Source organism: Mangifera indica, chromosome 3, assembly GCF_011075055.1.
Source record: "Mangifera indica cultivar Alphonso chromosome 3, CATAS_Mindica_2.1, whole genome shotgun sequence".
NCBI lineage: Eukaryota > Viridiplantae > Streptophyta > Magnoliopsida > Sapindales > Anacardiaceae > Mangifera > Mangifera indica.
In genome coordinates this window covers 1,627,891-1,645,123 of record NC_058139.1, presented here as the reverse complement: position 1 = coordinate 1,645,123, position 17,233 = coordinate 1,627,891, and the positions used below count along the sequence as shown (strand labels likewise).

General features: G+C 33.3%; 2 protein-coding genes and 2 pseudogenes across 4 annotated transcripts; 2 read left to right on the top strand and 2 right to left on the bottom strand.

Annotated features, from left to right (window-relative positions):
- Nucleotides 1–16: 16 nt before the first annotated feature.
- Nucleotides 17–1,834, bottom strand: LOC123211954 (annotated as a pseudogene).
- A 1,148-nt stretch (nt 1,835–2,982) lies between these two features.
- On the top strand, nt 2,983–4,412 carry LOC123212365 (actin-depolymerizing factor 7). Of its 2 annotated transcripts, XM_044631480.1 has the most exons (3): nt 2,983–3,226; nt 3,918–4,177; nt 4,254–4,412. In XM_044631480.1, exons 1-3 carry the CDS (start codon nt 3,224–3,226, stop codon nt 4,402–4,404), a joined length of 414 nt encoding a protein of 137 aa, XP_044487415.1. In that variant the 5' UTR covers nt 2,983–3,223; the 3' UTR covers nt 4,405–4,412. The 2 variants fall into 2 exon arrangements, with proteins under 2 accessions (XP_044487415.1, XP_044487414.1); XM_044631479.1 differs by lacking the exon at nt 2,983–3,226 and having other exon boundaries at nt 3,912–4,177.
- A 384-nt stretch (nt 4,413–4,796) lies between these two features.
- Nucleotides 4,797–7,095, top strand: LOC123210725 (annotated as a pseudogene).
- A 508-nt stretch (nt 7,096–7,603) lies between these two features.
- On the bottom strand, nt 7,604–12,765 carry LOC123209917 (probable LRR receptor-like serine/threonine-protein kinase At1g63430). Of its 2 annotated transcripts, none has more exons than XM_044628013.1 (13): nt 12,114–12,765; nt 11,630–11,768; nt 11,466–11,537; nt 11,237–11,380; nt 10,995–11,144; nt 10,347–10,463; nt 10,199–10,263; nt 9,558–9,821; nt 9,256–9,461; nt 9,031–9,163; nt 8,792–8,949; nt 8,163–8,378; nt 7,604–8,069 (listed from the first exon to the last, which is right to left on the bottom strand). In XM_044628013.1, the coding sequence occupies exons 1-13, from the start codon at nt 12,187–12,189 to the stop codon at nt 7,824–7,826; spliced, it is 1,986 nt and encodes a 661-aa protein (XP_044483948.1). In that variant the 5' UTR covers nt 12,190–12,765; the 3' UTR covers nt 7,604–7,823. The 2 variants fall into 2 exon arrangements, with proteins under 2 accessions (XP_044483948.1, XP_044483949.1); XM_044628014.1 differs by having other exon boundaries at nt 9,558–9,809.
- Between the last annotated feature and the right edge of the window lie 4,468 nt (nt 12,766–17,233).

The window sequence follows — 17,233 nt, the reverse complement described above, 5'->3', positions numbered from 1 at the left end:
GTAAATAAAAGAGGCATTTCAGTTTAAGTCCAACTTAAGAAGGAATTAATTAATTTAACAACAGATCATGACATTACAAAGAAGCAGTCAAAGCAATATTCTGAATTGTGGAGACAACAAAATCTTGAAGAAAAGATGCACACCCAGAAAGCCGCAATGGATGGACATTGCATCAACACCAACTCCACACAAGAAAACTATTAAAATCCCAAATGAAATCAGAGTAATTTCCTTATATTCTACAAGCACACCAATCCAGACTGAACTTTCTTGTTTAAGCCTCTTCCTGATATCCTTCCTCATCCTCGAATTCACCTTCCTCTTCAGCTGTAGCATCCTGGTATTGCTGGTACTCTGAGACCAAATCATTCATGTTGCTCTCGGCCTCTGTGAACTCCATCTCGTCCATTCCCTCCCCAGTATACCAATGCAAGAAAGCCTTCCTGCGGAACATGGCAGTGAATTGCTCACTTACCCTTCTAAACATTTCTTGGATTGAAGTTGAGTTTCCAATGAATGTCGAAGCCATCTTCAAGCCCGTTGGAGGGATGTCACAAACGGTGGACTTGACATTGTTGGGGATCCATTCCACAAAGTAGGATGAGTTCTTGTTCTGCACATTGATCATCTGCTCATCAACCTCTTTAGTACTCATCTTGCCACGGAACATGGCTGACGCTGTAAGGTATCGGCCATGGCGTGGATCAGCAGCACACATCATATTCTTGGCATCCCACATTTGTTGGGTGAGTTCAGGGACAGTAAGGGCCCTGTATTGCTGAGAACCACGGACGTGAGAGGTGCAAAGCCAACCATAAAGAAGTGAAGCCGTGGAAATGGGATAAGATTTACAGCAAGTTTGCGGAGGTCTGAGTTTAGCTGACCAGGGAACCTCAGGCAGCATGTAACACCACTCATGGTAGCTGAAATCAGGTGGTTCAGATCTCCAACTAATCATATACATAAGCATTTTGTTAGTTCCTGTAAACTCTTCACACATTCAAAGAAGCAAGATCTGAACTTATCCAGCAAATGATAATGAAGTAAAACTTACAACTGGGAGTGGTGAGCTTGAGAGTGCGGAAGCAGATATCATAAAGAGCCTCGTTATCAAGAACCATACACTCATCAGCATTTTCAACGAGCTGGTGAACAGAAAGCGTAGCATTGTAAGGTTCAACCACCGTATCCGAAACCTTCGGTGATGGAAACACCGAGAAAGTCAGCATCATCCGATCCGGGTACTCTTCTCTTATCTTTGATATTAACAGTGTCCCCATTCCGGAGCCCGTTCCTCCTCCCAGAGAGTGACAAACCTGAAACCCTGTAAATAAACAAGCAAACAAAAATAAGAAACAATCCAGAATCAGGAATAAAAATGTAGAAACTAAAACTGAAAACACAACATCACCTTGTAAGCAATCGCAATTCTCAGCTTCTTTGCGGACAACATCCAGAACAGAGTCGATCAGCTCAGCACCTTCGGTGTAATGCCCCTTAGCCCAGTTATTCCCAGCCCCGCTTTGTCCGAAAACAAAATTGTCAGGCCTGAAAATTGGCCCGTACGGCCCGGACCTGACGCTGTCCATTGTTCCTGGCTCCAAATCCATCAAAACAGCCCGAGGAACGAACCTGCCACAACTGGCTTCATTGTAATAAACATTGACACGTTCAAGTTGAAGATCGTTGGTGCCCTGGTAGCGACCAGTGGAGTCTATCCCATGTTCTGCGCACACCACTTCCCAGAACTTTGCTCCTATCTGATTTCCACACTGCCCACCTTGAATGTGGAGGATTTCTCTCATTTTCTTTGCAGTATATATATTTTTTTCTTAGGAAAGTATGGGCAGGGAGGATGGAGAGTGAAGAGGGGTTTTTATAATGGAATTAAAGAGAATGAGACTTGGTTTCTACGTACACTTGATGATGTAGTTGACAGATGTGGTTCCCACAAGAGTGGAATTCGGGAAAGAAAGCTGTTAAATAATTGACAGGTAGTGTGGTGAGGTGCAGAGAGTTCATCATGTGAGTGCAGATTTATCAATCAAAGTTAGCCTTGGGAACGAAGCAAACTGAAATTCCATACCCACCATTTTGCTTCCTTCTGTTAACTATTCTCCAACTTATCACAAATCAAATTCCTTTAATGGCCTCGTTATATAAATTTGCTTAATTATGAGGGAAAAGAATGGATTGTAGTAGGTACTGTCATTTCGAGATTTTGAAGGTTGAATTTCAAAGCTTTGATTAGTGATGAGATAAAAATCTTAAGTGTCAAGCCTGAATATATGCATATTTGAAATTTAGGATGTATATTGTATATAATTTAAAATTCTAATTATCAAATTATTTAGGCTTATTAACTTAATAGTTGTATTGGGGGGGATCCAAACCAAAACAGCTCAGACTCAGTTCGATATTTAGTGTGAGTAAGTCAAAACCTAGTTGGGATAGTCTCAATCTTCAACTCAATTTAGTCAAGTTATTGGAAAATCGTCATATTTATTTTCACCAATAATTTTCATCTTTTTGATTATTTTTTAGTTTTTTTTGATAACTTTTTGTTTTCTGTTATTTTATATAATTCTTTTTCTCTATCATCTTTGATAGTTTTTCTAACGAGCTCACTATCAATTTGAGCAAAATTCTAGATTCTAGTCAAGTTCAAGTTTATCTTTGTTTAGATATAATTCGATTCAAATCTATCTCTAAATATTATTAGAATCTCTTAAATAGGTAATAATATGATGCTGATTAGGTATTATACATATAATAAACATGTTGATTATCTTTAGTTAGGCCATCTAATCTACTGAATTTACTCTATAAAGAGAATGCTATCTTTATTCACCAACTGACCTCAACCAATGGTGACATTATTCATAAATTCTATCACTACCCTTAAATAATTAGAATATAATCAACATGCATTAGTATTGTTTAAAGACTAATATAGCCCAAATTTGGATTTTAATTTAAGTTTGTGGACATTTTCTCCTCAAAATACCCAATGAATAATACCTCAAATTTTTGACCTTGAAAATTTTCTAGTTTCCCCAAGTTTCGGCTTTCTTTAAACCTCCACCTCTACTGTCCCCAAAAAACAAGGATCTTCTTTCTCTTTTCTACTTGCATATCTCTCATTTTCTGTCTCTTGCCCCTACCTATGCCCTTTTCCCTCTTCCTTTTGCAATTCTAAATCCCCATCTCTCTTAGTGGCAAAATGGTATGCATTTCTTTCTCTATTAGTTTTTTCTTGTATAATTGTCATGATTGTAAATAGCAAATTGCATAGTTAGGTATAAGTGTTAGTTGTATCAACCCTTTTGACAATTTTGTTAAAATTTTATCTATTTGAAAGAGATGTACTCCTATGTCAAATTGGTTAAAGAAAATTTTTGTTTAACCTTAAATAGATTTTAGTACATGAGTTAGTGCTTTCTGTTATTCTATAATGAAATATTAAGTCTTACGATAAATTGTTAAACTAATCTCTTCAAGTTTATCGATTTTACGGTCAGTTTGTGTTAAATAAGATTCTTGAATAAAAAAATTATTGTTTTGCATTGATAAACCTTGTATGGATCTATAATTGACAAAACATATTGGTCATTGAATAAGATACACGAAGTTAATATTTGTAGTTTTGATTTGATGCACTTGACGCCAGATAATCTTAGCTGCCAAATTAGGTTTCAGATTTTGTATTGTCCGGTAGTTGAACCACCATTGAAGCCCACTTCATTAATGACTAGATGTTGAATGGTTGATGAAATATTCCATATTTTTGTTCAGAGAAAAGAACAGAAGAAGGAACCAAATTAATATGTCACGGCCCTTAATAAACATTAAGAATGAAATCCTTAATGAAGTAACGACAATATTAGTAAATGCGAAATGAACGTAAGTGCATGCAGGCAAATTCCTCATCTGGAATGGCAGTGAATGATGAATGTAAGCTGAAGTTCCTGGAACTAAAAGCAAAGAGGAGCTACCGGTTCATTGTGTTCAAAATAGAAGATCAGCAAGTGACAGTTGAGAAACTGGGACAACCCACTGAAAGCTACGATGATTTCACTGCCAATTTGCCTGTTAATGAGTGTCGCTATGCTGTCTATGACCTTGATTTCATTACTGACGAGAACGTTCAAAAGAGCAAGATCTTCTTCATTGCATGGTATATATTCATTCATTTCAATTCAATAAATTAATGTAATATATCAAAGATCTCGACTGTAAAACTTTGCTTACAGGTCCCCTGATACATCAATTATAAGGAGTAAAATGTTGTATGCAAGTTCAAAGGACAGATTCAGGAGAGAATTGGACGGGGTTCAAGTTGAGTTACAGGCTACTGATCCCAGCGAGATGAGCTTTGACATCATCAAGTCAAGAGCCCTCTAAGCGATTCAACAGCCTTATATAAATAAATATATATATATATATATATATATATATATATATATATATATATATCTCCTTCATTCTTCATGTTTGGGCGGACTCCGCCTCACTATTTGTGCAACATGCAGGGCTTGATTCATTTATTTTTACAACAACGTCGTTGTACTTTGTTCAGTAGGGATTCTCGTACCCTTATTTTTACAACATGCAACCCTATATATATATATATAGGGTTATGTTAGGCTATGGAAATTTAATTTCTAGACTTGAGACACTAGTAAACTACATACACTTCATGTATTTTTTTCCCTATAAAAATTTGTATGCATATAATTAAAAAAATCTCCATATTTAATTATTGAAAAACAAAGATGCAAAGTAATCAAGTGTATATGGAGTTGTTAAGATTTGTCCCTTCTGTTGTTTTTTGGGCAAAACGTTACCATCAAAAAATAAGAATAGATTTAAATTAAGTTAAATTGAAATTTAAACCTACTTATACTTATCTTATCATAAAAGAGTCTAATTATACGTTGAGTTTAATATAACAGTTAATGTTACATTCCACCACAGGTTTATGCATAGAAAAAATGTCATTTTAATTCGAGAACAACTTTATGTACATATTTTTAACTTATAAATTAATATCTTTTTATTTTATGTTCATTATTAAAATAAAACATGAAAGTTAAGTTGAATTGTTTTAAGAAATGAAAATAGTGATTTTATTTATAAAAAATAAAATGAATGCCTAAAATTTTATTTTTCATGTGGATTTTTTATCTTTTTACTTTTGTTGATTAATTCGTCATCGTTTCCAAAGTCTTAGAGAAATTCCTGACCCCGCATCCCATCACTGCCTTAATTTCATTCCCTTCACTATCGAGTCCATGGAGCTCTCTCCTAATTCACTCAACAAAGGCAGGCACTTAATAAGTTTGTATAATTTCATCTTGTGAAATAATTTATGTTGAAAACAAAATAGTTTTTTTTTTAATATTTTCGAATGTAATTAGACCATAAGATAAAAGGGGACCTCATATCCCACTCTTTTATTATACTTTGCATTCTGTGGAATCGAAACTCAAACCTGTAAATGGCCTTTTTAGTCATGCCATTTCTATTCTGATGAATGTTGTAAATGGCTTAGCTTGTTAAATTGAATCCAAGGGGTTTGATCGCAAGAATTCATAGTAAGGGCTTGTTACTGAGAGTCTAGAATTAGAAAAGGAAATTTAAATTCCTCATTACAAACAATTTTTGAATATGATATTGAAGACATTTTGTGATTTTAAAGAACTATTGAGTTACAACTTAAACTTTTGAAGGTATCTTAGTTTGTAAAAGTGAATTTTCTGATCACAAAGTGAGTTCCTCTTGGAAAATATTAATTGGCTAATACAGTTCACAAAGTAATTTTGGTTACCGTTTGTGGTTTGTGTTATTAGTGATAGTTTGCAAGGCAACGGCTGGTTTGCAGACAGTTTCTGATGTTGATCTGAAATTGATTGCTCTGACTCATACGCTTGAGGCTCAGATGCATGGAACTAAACATTTGAGGGATGTGCCACCCCCGGTTCAAACGGTTAATGTGAAGAGATTGCCTGAGAGGATATGCCAGGTTGGGGGTCTAATGTTACCTATGTAGAAGAGTGGGAAGCTTTGGATAATGGTGTTGAGGAAGGCAAGAAGATTGTGGCAGATGGAATTGATGCTTCTCAGGGGCAATTTGATTATGATGTGGTGATTGGATGCCTGCTGTCAGCCAAAGTGCTCATGGAAGATTTCTTAGAAGAAAAGCTAGGCATGAATATTATGGGGCCTTGTCTCAAAAAGATGCTCAGCAAGAAATGGAGATGAATAAAAATATCAACAAGTTATGAGGGAACTTGTGATCTGCCGCGCCCCTTCAGAGCCTGGATGCAACTGCTGATCTGCATCACAAGAAATTGAGGAAACTTTTCATGCAGGTCAGCAGTTGCATCCGGGCTCTGAAGGGGCACATGCTGGCAGTGAAGAAATTTTCTCTATTTTAAAGCAAATGAGGCTTGAAAAAGATTCATTGAATTCAATTCAGGAAGAGAGGATGCAGATGATTCTTCTACTAGGCTTGATTCACATTTGGATGATGCTAGCAGTTTGGATGCTGAGATCCTTATCTGAGTCAAGTGTAGCTTGCATAACTGGTGGAGACTTCGCTATGCAAAATGTTCTTCTGCAGATGGGCTTACGCGTACTTGCACCTGGAGGAATGCACATTCGCCAGTTGCATAGGCATATTGGTGACGCTTATATTCTTCTAACCAATGATGACATCTTCCTGCATGTATCAAAATTATGCATAGTGATAAATTAATGAAACATATATTATCAAGTGGGTTTTGCATGTATCACAAAGTTGTTTGAATGGCTGAACAATTTTCTTTTTGTTAGTATTTCCTTTTTCCCCACAGTTAGCATTTGATTATGATATATCATAACATAGTGTAGATTTCCTTTGTCTTTGTTTGCAGGTGGATATTGAAGTGTCATGCCTGCTATACTATCACTGCTGAAATTGGGAGGACTTCCTGCCCTGGAAATGGTGGCACTTTGCGAAAGGTAGCTGTAACAGTTATGGAAATTGGAATTTTGTTGGCAGCTCGTCGCCCACGCATTAGACTGTGTGGTACAAAAGTATGTATGCCTTAATGACCAACTAGCAGCTACAACCTTGGCTCCTTTGTGATGTGATTGTTCAAGATTAAGTTCAGATTTGTTCTCATAAAAACAACTGAATTTGAATCAGTCTAAATATTTGAAATCAAACTAGTTCAAACTGAATCCAAGATAAAATTATTTTTTAACTTCAAATATCATCTCATTAATCTCAAATTGACTCTTGCAAATTTAAATCAATCTAAAACTGAACCTGACCCAGATTAAGGCTTTCCATATAAAGGTAGTCCTAAGAATGACTGTTTCTAATAACACCCAAATAAAAAGAGCTAATGCAATGCAAGTACTTCACACGCTTCATCAGCAAGAACTAGAATTACCACTCTGCGATTCAGAACTTTATTGGGTTAAACATTCTTCATTTTTTTAATCCAGTCGACTCAAATAAAAACCAATATGAGTTCGGTTTGAATCCAAAACAGCTAATTTGAGTTTGGCTAACTTAAGGAGAAGAAAATCAGTAACACCAGAGAAAGAGAAGTCGGAGAAGACTCAATCTATTCATTAGCAACAACTAGATTTAGTATTTTGTGATCTCAGAACTTTACTGATTATCCCACGGCACCTTGTCATCCATCAAGCTCTATGTTTTCTTTAACATGCACCATTTACAATGACGATGAAAAATTAGAGAACAGAAAAGAAAAATGAGTAATACAATTGTATATATCTAAATCTACTGTATGTTAGCTCCAACTCAATCATGATGAAAGTGCAAGCTCAGCCCAAGCCAAAGACGATGCTTTCAGCTCAACTGATATAGATGTGTCAATTCTGCTCTCTAAGATGGAGCTCAATTCCTGCATAGATGGCCGCTTGCCGGCGTCAGAGTTGAGGCACATGTTTACTACTTCACAAATGACTTTGAGGTCCTCATAACTAAAATGTTTCAACTCAGGATCCACCACATAAGACATTACTTCCGGCAATTCAAGATACTCCTTAGCCTGCAAGGACATAAGAGTTTTATGTTTTTGTTCATATTAAAAGTAAACTTGAGAGAATATAGACAAAGTGTTGAAAATTCACAAGTTGCATACCCATTCTACTAAGCTCCCTTTGTCCTTGCAGTAAGGGGGCCTTCCACTGATTATTTCCAGTAAAAGTACACCAAAAGCATAGATGTTGCCTTGGACATCCAGATGGCGTTCCTCGAGAGAATTCGGTAGTAGACAGATAGCACCGTGGCTGCCAATAGAACCAGAGTTTTTCTCTGATCTTGCAAGAATTGTCTTCCAACTTTCAAAATCAACCAACTACAGTAGAAGTTAAAAGATGTTCTTAGAATCCAGATATTCATGCAGTTAGAATGTTAATTTCTAATTTTTACCCCAAAAAATATATGAATATTCAAGAAAGAATCTGGACATAGCTAACAAAACTCTTATTCTCATCATAAAGTCTCAGTCACATGAGGAACTGATTAACAATAGAACGTTTTCCTCATGTGAAAGGCTTTGCTACTTGGATACCCAACTCAATTTTTCATGCTTTTGATTCCCAACTTCCAAGCTGCCATAGCACATCCCATTCACCCATCAATTCGGAGTGTTTATAGCATTTAACAGATTCTTTCGGTCTGAATCAGTAAGTGACACCAATACAAACATGCTATAGATCATGTAGAAAGTACAACATTAACTTGCAAATTTGGGTCAGACAAGAATACCTTAGGTGAAAAATCATCTGTAAGATACACAGCACTAGAATTCAACTCTGATATGGTAAATGGTGGGTCAAGTTCTGTGTGAAGATATTTGAGTCCACGGGCAATTCCTATAACAATTTTCATACGCCGTGTCCAAGATAACTGACATTCTTCTCCATCTGCAGTCATATAGATGACTCAGCCATGAACTAATGGAATATGATAAGGAAACTAATTTTAAACAAATAAATCTGACTTACAATGGAGATGCTCGTTCAGTGTCCCATTTGATGCATATTCAAAAACCAGCATTCTTGTAAATGGAGCACTCTCCCTACAATACCCCAGTAACTTCCCCGTATTCTCGTGATCTAGTCTTGCCAAATCTGCCACCTGAAAAGCAATAACAGGAAAATTTTAGAGATTTTTCCCAGTTTATCTCCTTTTACACTGAAATCATACTGCAATGAAATGTGTATGATTACCTCTCTCTGGAAATAGAGCTCCAGAAAACCTGTCCAGTACTCTTCTTTAATACAGAGGGATATTACAGCAATTTCAGGCCCACCTTTCATGGTGCCTTTGTAGACCAAACTGTCTGGTGAAGAGCCAATTATATTGCTGAAGTCTTCACAAGCTACTTCAAGCTCTTGTCTGCTGAATCTCACGACATCTTTCAAGATCTCAGAATCTATACAACTACCCCATCGTGTTAGCTAATTTTTTAACTAAAGTAATGAACTACTCTACTACCAAAGCAGAAATATTTAATGGCAAGTAGCCCAACCTATGAACACCGTTGTATGATCTTTATCACTAGCTGATTTCTTCCAAGGGATTATAATTGAAGATTTGCTATTCCATCTCTGTAGTGCAGTGAGAATTGCAATAAGAAAGAGAGAGCCCACCATGGTTCCTGTCACTATTTCAAGAGCCAAAAGCCAGGTAGGTTTCGATGAAGCCTGATGTCTGGATACTTCTACAGGATGCTGGTGTTTAGAAATGATTGGCGAATAAGCTTTCGCTGGTGGAACACCACCTATGAAAGGAACTTTATGAAAGTTCAGATACTTAAGTAATATAAGTTTATACAAGAACCAGTACTGGTAAGTTTAAATAGAGAACAGGTGACAAAAAATCCAAATTAAACATACAAACTATTAAAAAAACACTTTCCAATACAGAACTGACACTTGCATTTCAGCATCTGTGGACGAAACTCTAACGTCTCAATAGGTGATTGTAAAATTCAGTCTGGTAAATTCACTTTAACTGAGTAGACCATGGCCAACTGCATACGTTTTTACAACTTGAAAGGATGGTATCATTTAATAACAAATTCTTTGTTGAACTTAAAAAATTTCTGCATACATGCTCCAACTTAATGCTTCATCAGGACAATCAAGTATAAGCCCAAGTCAAACATACCACATAATGCAGCAGCTCGCTGTTTGATATCTTTGTTCTGGAGACAGTTCCCCTGAAAGCTTGTACTGCATAAAACAAATTGAGATAAGGTAAGCTTACAGAAAAAAAGAAATAAAAAATCAGCATGACAAATGCACAGAACAAGTACCTTGGAAGATAACCCAAGCACTTTGGTATGCTCCCAACAAAGAAGTTATATGAGAAATCTGCCACTTTCAACTGAGATGTGCGACACAAGCCAGTTAAGTTTGCACTTGAGGCATACCTAAAGAATAAAGCAATTACAAAAAAAAATAATTAACAATATCAGAACCTGAACATGGTTTAGAGTAATGTTATTTCCCCCCTGGAAGAAGATTTCTAGAAGCATTTTCCATAATTAACTTACACAACTTCATTACACTGACATATATCCAACCAATACCAGTATCATTTATCAACAGAACTGATCCTTCCCAATAGTAAAGGTTACAAGATTCAGTGCCAAAACTCCACATGATATGTTAAACTAGGAAAGTATGAGAAGAGCTAAAAGCATTTTATATATTAGCTACCCATGTCTAGACCAGGTGTTAGGTAGTTAGCCATCTTTAGCAGTTTTCAACATCGTAGGCCTACATCAAATAAGATAAAAAATGCCAAACTTGAGCCTATCTTGCAGAATCCAAAAGTTCAGCAATTGTTCATGGTGACTCTAGCTTATGCCCTTCACGCTTTATAAGATCAGCTCATCACCTAATTTCAAATTGCAATGGTAACTACGAAAAATTACTGAAGGCAATGATAATTTACTTACATTCCATGTACACTATCTGTAAAATCTGAATTGCCACCAGCAGGGAAAGTTCCTTGGAGCTTATTCCTATCCAAACGAAGTTCCCGGAGATATATCAAATTGCCTAACTCAGGCGGCAGTCTCCCAGTCAACCCATTTGACTGAAGGTTTCTGTAGCAAAAGTAAAATGTAGAAGTTAAAAACCATAGAGAGACAAGAATAAAAGGCAGCTCTAGGGGCAACAACGATCAAATGTCACTAACATTTTAACCAAACTAGTTAAATTCCCAAACTCTGGTGGAATTGGACCCGTAATCTGATTCATCCCCAAATCCAAAACTCTTAGGTGTTTCAACATGCCCAGTTCTTTAGGTATTATCCCAATCAAATTATTCCCGTGCAAAATCCTACAAAATAACAACACCAGATATAAAACTTTAATAATGCATTAAGGTATTGCAGGTTAACTGTGAGATTAAAAAAATATCATACAGCTCTTGCAAGTAAGTGATTTGAGCCAAATCTGGTGCAAGGAACCCCCTCAAAGACAATCCAGAGATGTTTCTACAAACAAAATTCCAATCCAAAAAATGTTAAAGACTTGATTCATCTTAAACTGCAATCATCTGATATATGTTCAGTGGAGAATAGCTTACATTTTAAAAACATGGTCTCTACCCATATTACAAGCAATGCCAGACCAATCACAAGGATCTGCATCTAGCGGATTCCAATTGGAAAAAACCATATGTGGATCTTCATATATAGCTTCCTTAAATGCTCTGAGAGCCAAAACTACGGAAATCCAAAAGTTCCCGATGAGCAATAACAAAGTTGAAATCAACGATTTGAATGCTAGATTATCATATCTTCAATAATAACTATAATAAACCGTTTGATCACAGAGAAAATGCGGGAAATGTAAACGATTGTAGATACATTTGTACTTCGAAATCAAAATCTATTGGAATGTGGTCAAATCTTAGCATCATAATAGTAAGTAAAAAAAAAAATTAAAAAAAGTACAATGTTGACCAGGCAAGTTTCCCGTCTATTTCCGAAGTTTCTCAGCAACCAGACAAAACTTAAAAGGAGTCAAGATCTGATACAAACAAGTAGAGTTTACAGATGAAATGTTACCTTCATTTGTTGCAAAGGCATCACAGGTCACAAAAAGAACTCCAGATACAAGAAAAAGAAGCTCAACCGATCTCATTTCCAGTTCAAGATTCTACACTCTTTATCACTCAGTTTTCATCAACAAACCACAAGACTCAAAACAAGAACTCATTTAAAGCAACCCACAACAAAAAAAAAAAAAAAAACTAAAAAAGAATCAAATGAGTTGGAGATAAGGGTTTATGAAGAAAAGAAACTACAATAAAGTGGAACACGGACTACTGCAATATACTAAAATGGGGTCTGGTGTGTGAACAAAGTACCAGTTAACAAAAGGAAAAGGTAAAAACTTTAATACAAGACGAGTTTAAATCCAAGACTTGGCAGCTACCCATGAATGCAAATCACTTGGAAGAGCAGACAAAAGTGATGTCAACAACTTTGGTGGATATGTCCAGTTTCAAGTAGTTGTGGTGAGAGAAAGTGAGAAACTTAGATTCAAAGAGAGGTTTTGTTATTGCAAATAAGAGATCTTCTTCTACAAAATAAAACCAACCAGTAGAAGATCATTATACCATAAAAATCGGAAGAGAATGTTGTGTGTCGTGTGAGCATTTCAATTGAAAATGGCGGTTTTTGTGTGATTGGTGGCGTTTTAAGGGCTTAATTGGATCTTTCACTTGCTAATCATTACTTTAACAGAGTGTGGCTGGCAGTGGCGGACTTGCTTAATCTCGTGATCATATCTGAGAAATTGAAATCTCGCTTACGGTGATTGTGTGCGGCGTGGATCAGAGTAAGAGCACAGGCGGAAAGAATAATTTTGATGATGTGTGGATAAGATTTGAGGAAATACTGTTAGACAGGTTTACTCACAACCGTTGTATTTATTGTTCATGATCCTGATCAAGAATGTGGTGTTCACGGATGATTGGATTCAAAATTGTTTATACTGGATAACGGGATAATGGTTGCATTGCATGGTCCCAAATTTTGAATAATACTGTATGTAAAAACAAATTTTACTCAGAGTAAGAATAAATTTTACTGATTTATCTTATAGATTGTAATTGAGTATATTTTTGCATAATTTGCACGTATTATTCTCAAAATTTTGAAATAATAAATTCATCTAACTTTGATTATTCAAATGCAATTGGTATTTAAATGATGGCCAGAGAACTTATTCCCACCCAAAAATTATTGTTTTCGCAAGTTTTTACTCTTTAATTTTGAAAAACTTTTTTATCAATTATAAGTTATTAAGTCTGTTAGTTTTAAAAGTAAAATCATCATTTTATATGTAATATTAAAAATAAATTAAAATTTTATCTCCGTTTCTTCTCAAAATCCTAAATGATTACTTGAAGATAGATTGATTTGAGTAATATTTTATTATCAAAATAGAAAAATTACCTTAAAGATAGATTATTTAAATGATTGCTGGATATAAATGATTACTATATTTGATAAAAATTGATAGATATAAATAATTATTGTATTTGATTAAAGGTAATAAAAGATTACTAGTAAATTATTTTACTAAAATACCCTTGAATATAATTATTTTTAAATATTTTTTATATTATTTATCATATTAATTAAAAATAAATTTATTTTTGTCTCAAAAAATTAATAAATAATAATAAAATCAAGATTACCTTGGTAATCTTTAAATACTTAAAGTGAAGGTAGTAATTAGATTATACTTATATTATCTATCATGTCAGCATTGATAATAGAAGATTACTGTAATATTTTATTATCGACAAACCAAACAATGAAATAAAAAATAAATTATCAAAATAATCTTCAAAAATTGAAATCAATCAACCCCTAAAAACTAACAACTCTCCTCCTACTTAAAAGTTTAAAAAGTTATATTTGCCCTTTGCTAAGGTTTACAGTTTCTTTTCTTCTTCTCTAGTAATCAAAATAAGCAAAGACCCTCAACAATCTATTCTTTTTACCTTCCACTGATGACTCTAACCAAAGAAAGACGAAAAGACATTGAATCAATTGACGATCAAATACAAATGTTAAGGCCGTTGTTGGCTGAATCAGCCACAATTTGACTGAATTCAAAATGTTAAAAGGTAAGAATTTGAGAAAATAACATTTTAAGGGAGAAATTAGTCCTTCTACCCTTAAATAATATATTATTGTTCAGTTATCCAAATTTAGGTATAGATAATATATTTAATTTCAACTATTAAAGTCCTAATTCATTTAATCAAGCTAGTTAACATAACTAATTAAGTGATTTGTGGGATATCAATTATAATTTGAATGATCAACTTCTTCCATAACAATATCTATACAACCCATTATTTTCCAAATATCAGCCAGTTTCATTATTTTCACCTTTTTGAGGAATAATTTGTAAATTGATAAAACTAGGTGGTCGAATTTTCAGAAAATTGCTTTGATCTCTTATAAGAAAAATTTTCAAATCTCCTTTTGGGTTTGCAACTCTTCCGTGAAATTTTCAATAAAACTATATATATTTATTTTTAATATATAAAATATATATATTTATATGTGTCATTATATAATTAAGTAATTTTGAATTAAAGATAAAATAACACATAATTATATGATAACATATATAAATATATATATGTTTGTATTTTTAAAATAGATACATATAATATTATTCTAAAATTTTTTTTGACAATTCGAAAGTGGGGGAGGGCTTTTACTAATTAATTGACTCAAATTAGCATAACGCAATTTTTAGATCTAAAAATCAAGGATAGCTTACATATACATATTAGGGTTTTTCTTAATTCCAATCGCATATAGTTGAGTCAATTTATTTATTTATACGGGAATAAAATTATTGGCCAAATCACTATTTTCCACCCAAGGTTTGATAAATTAAATTACTATCTTATTAATTTTAAAAAATCAAATTCTCGTTGATTATCTAGTCATGTTAGTGCATCTTGTTTATTTTTCCGCGAAATGACTTCTTTGCCTTTATTATTAAAATTACAAAACCATTTTTAACATTTAAAATCAATATTAAATTATCAATATATCCTTATCATTTAAACTTTTAAATAAATCAAAATTCAAACCAACTTTCAAATATTATGATTTATTTAGTTTTCTGGGTTATAGTTATCATTTTTGAAACTAGTAAGAGTCATAGAAAATTTTAAAATTTTCAATAACACTTAAAACTTTTTTATTTTACAAAATCCCCTAAAAATTTTAACTAACACTCTTAATTTTTTTTAAAATTATAATTTATTTTTAAATATTTTTTTTTTTTAAATAGAATAAAATTTAATATAAAAATAATTTTTTATTTAATAAAATTTATTAATAAAAATAAATATAATTTTTTAAAATTAAAAAATGAAAGTTTATTGTTTCAGCAGGAATGGCCGAAATTATTCTTATGATTTTTAATAATAGAATAAATAATAATTTATTCAATTATATTAATATTATCCAAGGACTCTTCCGGTATTTGCGCTCCTCACCCCTTCTTAATCATCAGATCACGATACAAATCATCTTCAAATTATCACGATACAAAATCATCTTCAAAATATCACGACACAAAACTGTTAGAGTTAGGTAACAGCTGTCATTAAATAGCAAAATTGACGTAGGCAATTGACCAAATTACCCCTACTCAATTCTTTTCATTCCATTAAATTCTGAAAGGCCCCATTAAAAGAAAAGAAGAAGATGATATGATGTGATTAAATTACGACCATCAACCTTCCAAGTTTGAAGACTTTTACTACGTCGTTTTGTCGGTAGCTTTTGATTAAAAAAGGGTTAAATTTTCTCTTAAGTTCAACATTTACAGTTGTTATCCATGAAAGAGAAAAAGAAGATGTTAGCATGTGAAGCATCAAATATACATATCGGATGTCTTATATATGCAGCCACTGTTTTAAATTTGGTTGAATTGTTAGATAACCGGAGTAAATTCATGTGAATGATATCAAATTATGATTCAATTATATCAATTTAACTATTATATTGATATTATAAAATTAAAATTTAATTTTATATATTTTATCGATATAAAATTTATAAAATCATTAATTCGATTGACCGAAGCACGAAGTTACTTTTTAATCAAGTTAATTTGACTGACCGAAGCACAAAGTAACTTTTTAATCAAGTTAACGTTTGATTTAAAGTTTGAAAATGTTGCATGCAACCACTGTATCTATTTGATATATTTTTATTTATTTATAGGTTTACTGTAAGGAAAAGACCGAAGGGAAAGATTGCATGTGCTTAACATATAATATATAATAATATATAATATATAAATATATATGATATAAAGTAGTTGAAGGAGTGCATGAATTAAAAAAAAAAAAAACTATATGATATTTTTAAATTGAATGGTATAATAATGTAAGGATGGCTTTTCCTGGTTTGGCATGAATAAATCTGAATATTTTATACATGGGACGTGACAGAGACATGAAGATTGTTTAGGCATCAAGGTTGCTGCCTCGCCATGCTTCCAAGCACAACTACACTATTGGGTTTTGAGTGTCTTCAAAGGGAAGGGGAGCCTCATCATGTTTTAGAAAGGACAGGTGTCAACATTGTATTGGAAGAAGTATAAGAGGACAAGCTGGTTGGGCCCTTTGTGGATCCTTTAATAAGAGGCCCATTTGTATTAATATTTGAGAAAGGGACCCTTCTCTAAGTGCTTGCTTTTAAGCTTTTTCTAAGGACCCACGCTCTCTATCTTCAACTTGTATCATTTTTCAAAAAAGTGATTTATTTTTTTCCCAAAACCCAAACTACGGAAAAAAAAAAAAACACTGGTGTTATAAGAGTTAAAGAAAATATTTTATTATCTAATAATTTTGAAAAATAAAAAAAGATTTTTTTTTATAAATCTCATATTAATATTTTAAACGTAATAGTTAAACTTTTTTATATGTTTGAAATTATGTAATTTAACCCTTATAATTCAAGTTTAAAAACCCTAACTACCACAACCATAACCATTACTTATTCAAGCCCAAATCCACTAAAACTATTGTCCAACCAAATCTATTGAAATCGTCAAACATAATAATTTGATCCTTTTATAAATTTAAAGACATATAATTCAAATTATAACTTAAGATTGGAATAGCTAGCTACCA

Bases quoted from the DNA above. Each gene is read 5' to 3' on its own strand.
- LOC123212365 (XM_044631479.1), top strand. From the start codon at position 3,912: ATGCAGGCAAATTCCTCATCTGGAATGGCAGTGAATGATGAATGTAAG. The intron at 4,178-4,253 runs GTATATATTCAT...CTTTGCTTACAG, and splicing joins AAGATCTTCTTCATTGCATG to GTCCCCTGATACATCAATTA.
- LOC123209917 (XM_044628013.1), bottom strand. From the start codon at position 12,189: ATGAGATCGGTTGAGCTTCTTTTTCTTGTATCTGGAGTTCTTTTTGTG. The intron at 9,822-10,198 runs GTATGTTTGACT...ACTTTCATAAAG, and splicing joins GCGAGCTGCTGCATTATGTG to TTCCTTTCATAGGTGGTGTT. The intron at 9,164-9,255 runs GTAATCATACAC...ATTGCTTTTCAG, and splicing joins AGCTCTATTTCCAGAGAGAG to GTGGCAGATTTGGCAAGACT.